At 51.6% G+C, this 7,136-nt stretch overlaps 1 protein-coding gene across 1 annotated transcript in view; it reads right to left on the bottom strand.

The window, feature by feature from the left end:
• LOC106817255 (IQ motif and SEC7 domain-containing protein 1-like) overlaps positions 1 to 7,136 on the bottom strand; it is a gene marked incomplete at its 3' end in the record, with an annotated part of 21,182 nt that overhangs the window by 4,030 nt on the left and 10,016 nt on the right. Inside the window, exon 6 of the mRNA XM_014821915.1 lies at positions 6,117 to 6,189. Within this exon, the coding sequence (XP_014677401.1) occupies positions 6,117 to 6,189 (73 nt within the window). The remainder of the gene's footprint in view (positions 1 to 6,116; positions 6,190 to 7,136) is intronic.

Raw genomic sequence — 7,136 nt, 5'->3', positions numbered from 1 at the left:
ATATAACAGATATTATCTCTCTCTCCCACTGCTCACTTTGTGAACGTACACTGGGAGGCGCGCCCCTCCCTCAACATTATTCGACCCGAGTCACGAAATATTTCCTCCTTCTCCTTTCCTTCCTCTTAGCCTTCGGCTCTATACTGCGCTAAGTGATACGTGCAACCCTCGTCTTAGATACCCCCTGATATGATCATATAACAGATATTATCTCTCTCTCCCACTGCTCACTTTGTGAACGTACACTGGGAGGCGTGCCCCTCCCTCAACATTATTCGACCCGAGTCACGAAATCTTTCCCCCCCCCTCCCCCCCGTTTCCTTTGCTCCTTGCCTTCCTCTCAGGCTACGGCCCTATGCCACGCTGCGAGAAACATTACGCGTAGGCGTAGTCGTGACATCATGAGTCTAAAACGTCGCGCGTCTTTCGAGGCGAGGTGTCGCAGATATCTGGGGCCCGTTGTCAGAAACAAAATTGGTCTTAACATTAGTCTTAACAATAACATTTTCTCTTAGACCGTCGACAGAAACGCTGCGAAGTTACGAGAATGAAAAATCGTAGCAAATTTCCTCATAACAATACGAAACTAAGTGATGTCGACGGTCTAGGAGAAATTGTTAATGTTAAAGGGACAGTAGCCTCTAGGATTTTACTGCATACAACTGTACTTACTGTATAACAAATCGTCTATACCCACACGTATTTGTCCAATTTTTATTACATGCAAAGAGTATATACACCGGCGACTAAATGTATCGCTCAAATTTTTAACCTGATAAGATTGTTTCTCAACTAGAAAAATCCCAAGCCAACTGGGCCCGATTTGCATACATGCGTCACGACATTAAATGCTGCTATGGGCTATGTATCCGAGTACACGGCATGTGTTGTTCACATCGAACGCAATAGCAGAATAGGAAGTGAATAATGCAGCATTTTAACCATAACAAAGTGTAACAGTAATCACTTACATTTGTGAAAAAAGTGGAACATAATTTTTTTTTACTATTTACGGTAACATAATCTCGTGAACCATCGTCACATCTTTGAAATGCACTGCCGACCTCGTTAGCAGACGCACATGATCCTTTTTAGAAGGATGTGCGAAATAACTCGTTAGATGATGTACACAGCATCCTCGTTGGAAGATGCGCAGCATCCTCGTTAGCCGATCACTGCGATTAACTGCCTGCATCACCGCTTGCAGCATCCTGACCCCCGTCTCGCCTTCCCCTTTGCAGGTGGACGAAGATCTTCAGTTAAGAGAAGGGAAACGTGCTGTACCAGTACAGCGCCAGTCCTACCCGCTGCACGGACTTCACGTTGAGACGTTCGAGCGACGAACCGTCCGCGTTGAGTGTAGCTAGTAGGCGACGGCGTAGCGTGCTGGTAGACCAGGGTTACGTTAGCGCGGTCTTCCACAAGTCTTATAAGCTACATTATTTGCAAAATAAAATACAGCCCTATTATACTTATTTTTGGCCTGAAATCATCAGAATCAGTCCTTATTTTTTGCAAAGGGACGAATTGTTTTAAAACCTGGTTCTCGACTTCAGTAGAGCTAAGAATTGTTGCCTATATATAATAATACGAATCTCGCTTGTGCAATTGCTGTATATAAATTCAGCCTTATTAGTGTACTTGTAATAGACGCCGGTAAAAAAGCTCTTATTTTGCCTCCAGAAACAAGGGCTCTTATAAGCCTTATTTTCAAACATGTGTCTCTACTACTATGAACCCTGGTAGACATCTCCACACCATATCGCAACGGACCGTCCTTCGATTGCACATTATCGTCATCGGGGATCAATCTCAGACGTCCCCATCCTTAGCGGGCATACAAGTACAGTACGCAATCTCTATTATCCGAAAACTCTTGGACCAGACACATTTCGGAAAATTCAGAATTTTTTTGGATTCGGAAATGGTAGTACAGTTGAGATAGTATACTACCGGTATATCCTGCAACTAGCCAGTACTAAAATCAAGTGTTGACAAGAGGGCAAGCTGCTGTTACCGGTACGTACAATGTTGTATGGACTAACGCCAAACACATTAATATTCGTTCTGGTAAAGTGTTTCGAGCTTTTCGGTTTTTCAGGAATTTCGCATATAGATGTGTGTACTTTCGTTGTACGCCAGACGGGAGTAGTTGGTAGCGTGACATGTTACTGGTCGATCATCGGTTATACTTCATTTCATGGCCAGACGCCTCCCCCCCCCCATCCCCAGTGAACATGGGTGTCGGACGAGAGTGTCAGCAGGGGTGCATTGCACACTGTGCATGGGGGCCATGTCTGTGGACGAGTCCAGGCAGGGTGAATTGCACACTGCTGCATGGGGTGTCTGTGGGCGAGTGTAGCAGGTTGCATTGCACACTGATGCACATGGGTGTGGTGCGAGTGTAGCAGGGTTGGCATTTGCACACTGTGCATGGTGTCTGTGTGGCAGAGTGTAGCAGGGTGCATTGCACCACTGTGACAATGTGGTGTCTGGTGAGCGAGATGTTTCATAGCAGGGTGCCATTTGCACACTATGCATGGGTGTCTTGGGCGAGTGTAGCGAGGGATGCATTGCCCACGCACTGTGCATGGGTGTTCTTGGGCCGATGTTAGCAGGGTGCAGTTGCACACTGTGCATGGAGCTGTGTGTGGGGCGAGTGTAGCAGGGGAGTGCACACTGTTGCCATGGGTGTGCGGCGAAGTGGTAGCAGGGTGCATTGCACACTGTGTGCCATGGGGTGTCTGTGGGCGAGGTGTAGCAGGGGTGCATGCACACTTATGCGAATGGGTGTATGTTGAGCGAGTGTGCAGGGTGCAGTGCACACTGATGCATGGGGTGTGGGCGAGTGTAGCAGGGTGCTTGCACACTGTGCGTGGGTGTGGCGAGTGTAGCAGGGATGCATTGCCACACTGTGACATGAGGTTGTCTGTGGGCAGAGTGTTAGAGGGTGCAATTGCCACACTGTGCATGGGTGTCTGTGGGCAGGTGTCGTAAGCAGGGTGCATTGCACACTGTGCATGGGTGTTGTGGGCGGGTGCTAGCAGGGTGCATTGCACACTGTGCAGGGGTGTCTGTGTGCGAGTTGTAGCAGGGTGCATGCCACGCTGTGCATGGGTGTCTGTGTGGCGAGTGTAGCCGCGGGCATTGACACTGTGCATGGGTGTCTGGGGGCGAGATGATAGCCAGGCGTGCATTGCACACTCGTGCATGGGCTGTCTTGGGCCGAGTGTAGCAGGCGTGCATTGACACTGTGCATGGGGATTAAATGTCTTGTGGGCGAGTCTAGCAGGGTGCATTGCACACTGGGCGTGGGTGTCTGTGGGCGAGTGTAAGCAGGGTGCATTGCACACTGTGCATGAAGGTGTCTGCTGGCGCGCAAGTGTAGGCAGGGTGCATTGCCCACACTGTGCATGGTGTAGGGCGAATGTAGCAGGGGCATTGCACATGTGAGGGGTGGACCGGTGTCTGTAGGGCGAGATGTAGCAGGCGTGCCATTGCACACTGTGCATGGGTGTCTGTGCGGCGAGTGTGCAGGGGTGCATTTGCACACTCGTGCTGGGTGTGGGCGAGATGTAGCAGGGTGCAGTTGCACACTGTGCGGTGGATGTGGCCGATGTAGCAGAGGTGCATTGCACACTGTGCGTGGGTGGGCACGAGTGTAGACAGGGTGCATTGACACGGTGCATGGGTGTCGTGGCGAGTGTAGCAGGGTGACATTGCACCACTGTGGTGGGTGGTTTGTGGGCGAGTGTTAGCAGCGGTGCATTGCCACACCTGTGCATGGGCTGTCTGTGAGCGAAGTGCTAGCAGGGTCTGCCATTGCACACGTGGTGCCATCGGGGGTTTGTGGGCGAGTGTTAGCAGGTGCATTGCCACTGTGCGATGGGTTGTGGGCGAGGTGTAGCAAGGGTGGCATTGCCACACTGATGCATGCGGTGTTTGTGTGTGAGTGTTAGCAGGCGTGCATTTAGACACTATGCATGAGGTGTCTGTGGGCGAGTGTAGCAGGGCTGGCATGAACACTGTGCATTGGGGCCGGCGATGATGGTGAGCGAGCATGTAGCAGGGGATGCATTGCACACTATGCATGGAGTGTCGTTGTGAGGCGAGCTTGGTAGACAGGCTCGCATTGCACACTGCTGCATGGGGTGTGGTGCGAGATGTAGGGCAGGAGTGCATTGCACACTGGTGCCATGGGTGTCTGTGGGCGAGTGTAGCAGGGTGCATTGCACACTATGGCATGGGGCGCCATGTCTGTTGAGCGAGTGTAGCAGGGTGCATTGCCACTTGTGCATGGGATTGTGCGGCGGAGTGTAGCAGGGTGCATTGCACTTACTGTGCAATTGGGTGTGGGCGAGTCTAGCAGGGTGCATTGCACACTGTGCACTGGAGGATCTGTGTGGCGCAGTGTAGACAGGGTGCATTGCCACACTGTGCATGGGTATGTCTGTGGGCAGAGTGTAGCAGGGTAGCATTGTGCCACACTGGCTGGGCTGTCTGTGGAGTGAGTGTAGCAGCGGTGCCATTAGCAACATGTGCATGGTGGTGTGGGCGAGTGTAGTAGCAGGGTGCATTCTGCACACTGCTGCATGGTGTTGGCGAGGTGTAGCAGGGTGCATTGCACACTGTGCATGGGTTCTGTGAGGCGAGTGTAGCAGGCGACAGCATTCGGCCACCGTCCGCTCCCTTTCGTCAACAGATACCGCCGCCCTGCCAGTCCGCCGCGCTTTCCCGCACACGTCACCATACCACTCCCACAATCTTGGCTTGCGGGTGCTACTACACCTCCTTCGCCTTGCCCCTTCTCCGCCACCCTAAGTTGATTATCTCCTCCCCCTGGGCGCACCTTCGTCGGACGTGCAGTCTCGCCTAACAGTCCTGATCTTCTCATGTGATCTACCCTCGATCCTCTTTAGCCCCTAGCATGGTCCTCTAACAGACCAGTGCGTTCTCCCTACCCCCAACCTGAATCTGTTTATACCTAATCACCTCCTCAACCAAAGATCACTGTTCCCATATCCCAGAAAACTTCATCCACAACGCCGCTGGCCTCCTCCCTGTCTTCACAGTGTCTTTGTTGCATTGCCCACACTGTGCAATGGGTGTCTGTGGGCGATGTTCGTAGCAGGGTGCATTGACATGTGGTGGGGTGGGCGAGATGTAGCAGGGTGCATTGCCACACTGTGCATGGGTGTGGCGAGTGTAGCAGGGTGCATGGCACATTGCGAATCGGGGATTTCTACCCTTTCGTTGCCCAACATGATACGTTTAGTTGGGTTCGGTACATGATGCAGGATGTCTAGCATGTTGCGTTGGCTTGGGCGGGAGATGCGCGCGCCACACGTACAAACATCAGGGGCCCCCACGTTGTCAGAAAAAAAATTAGTCTTAACGATTAACAATTTCTCCTAGAGCCGTCGACATCACTTTGGTTTCGTATTGTTTATGAGGAAATCTGCTACGATATTTTCATTCTCGTAACTTTCGCGCAGCGTTTCTGTCGACGGTCTAAGAGAAAATGATTATTGTTAAGCACTAATGTTAAGACCAATTTCTGTTTCCTGACAAGCGCCCCAGATATCTGCGACCCGCCTCGAAGACTGCCGCGCACGCGTTTGTTATTAGCTTCATCGATGAACGACTAGCCTACGACGTAATGTTATCTCGCAGCGTGGCGGAGCGGCCAGTAGCCTGAGAGGACGCAAGGGAGCAAGGAAAACGGGGGGCGGGGTGGGGGTGCCAAAGATTTCGTGGACGTCGGGTCGAATAATGTTGAGGGAGGGCGCGCCTCCAGGGTACGTCACAAACAGGACCAGCCAGTGGGATGAGAGAGATTAATATCTGTTAGTATGATCATACAGAGAATGCCAACCACTAGATTTATCGTATTTTATACGTATTTCTATTCTTTTTGCACCACTACGACCAGTTTTGTATCCAAATACGATTTCCATGTGGATAAAAACAAATTTTTTAGTCAATTATTATTTTTTACCCTCAGATATGCAGCGAAATTGCATCTCAGAATAACAAAATTTTCATGGGGGGGCATGATGAAACTTACTACATAACTTTCTGTGTTCCGGGGACCCTCGACACTACTAATTACTAACTAAGTTGAATGGCCAGAAACTGACGATTGCTATCAAAGTATACGTTGGACATCTCTGATATGCAGGGGGTGTTCTAAGACGAGGGTTGCACGTATCACTTTTAGCGCGTATAAGAGCGAAAAGCTAAGAAGCAAGGAAAGGAGAAAGGAGGAAATCATTGTGATCTGGGGCAATAATAAGGACGAAGGAAGGGGCAGCGGCTACCAGTCTTATTCGGTACACGGACGCTGACCGGAGGTGGGTGGTATCTGCGAGCGGAGGGTGGGGTGTCGTATCTTGGAGACGGAGGGTCGGGCGGGTGGTTCTGAGATGCGAGAGTGGCGGTGGTTCTGAGACGGAGGGTGGTGTGGTATCTGAGACCGGAGAGGTGGGGGTGGTATCTGGACGAAGAGGGTGGGGGGGTGGTATCTGGGGGGAGGGTGGCGTGGTGGTATCTGAGCGGGGGTGGGGGTGGTATCTGATTGACGGAGGGTGGGGGTGGTATCTGAGACGGAGGGGGTGGGGGTGGTATCTGGGGGGTAGCGTGGGTGTGCGTATGTGAGACGGAGGGTGGGCGGTGGTATCTGAGACGGCAGGGTGGGTGTCTAGTATCTGAGACGGGGGGGTTTCCAGAATCACTTTGCGATCGTGCCGTCGACTTTACGGAGTCGTTCGCGAGTATCTTGTTGTACGAGCTCGTCCTCCGCGGTTGAGAATACAGAGGTGACGCGGGGGGTGGGGTTTATTTTATATCCTTCGCGAGGGTTTTTCGACTTATGCGAACGAGTATGTACGCGTATAGTGGTTCGCTCACGCTGTCGGTCGCCGCGTTTGCTCTTTGCAGACCACGTGCTAACGGGGTGTGGCGCGCCGTGGGAGGCGAAAACTTCATCACGTTCACTCGGAAACGGAGGATCGTGCAAGTTCAACGAGGATTTTACGCGAGTTGATCCTGAGGTTACTGCTGATCCACTCGATCGGCTCGATGCATCTATTGATTTATGAGATTCATATTGACTTATTCGCTTGGATTGACTGATC

The sequence above is a fragment of the Priapulus caudatus genome, unplaced genomic scaffold, assembly GCF_000485595.1.
Source record: "Priapulus caudatus unplaced genomic scaffold, Priapulus_caudatus-5.0.1 Scaffold1652, whole genome shotgun sequence".
In the NCBI taxonomy this organism is placed as follows: Eukaryota; Metazoa; Priapulida; class Priapulimorpha; order Priapulimorphida; family Priapulidae; genus Priapulus; species Priapulus caudatus.
This window is presented reverse-complemented; position numbering and strand designations above follow the sequence as displayed.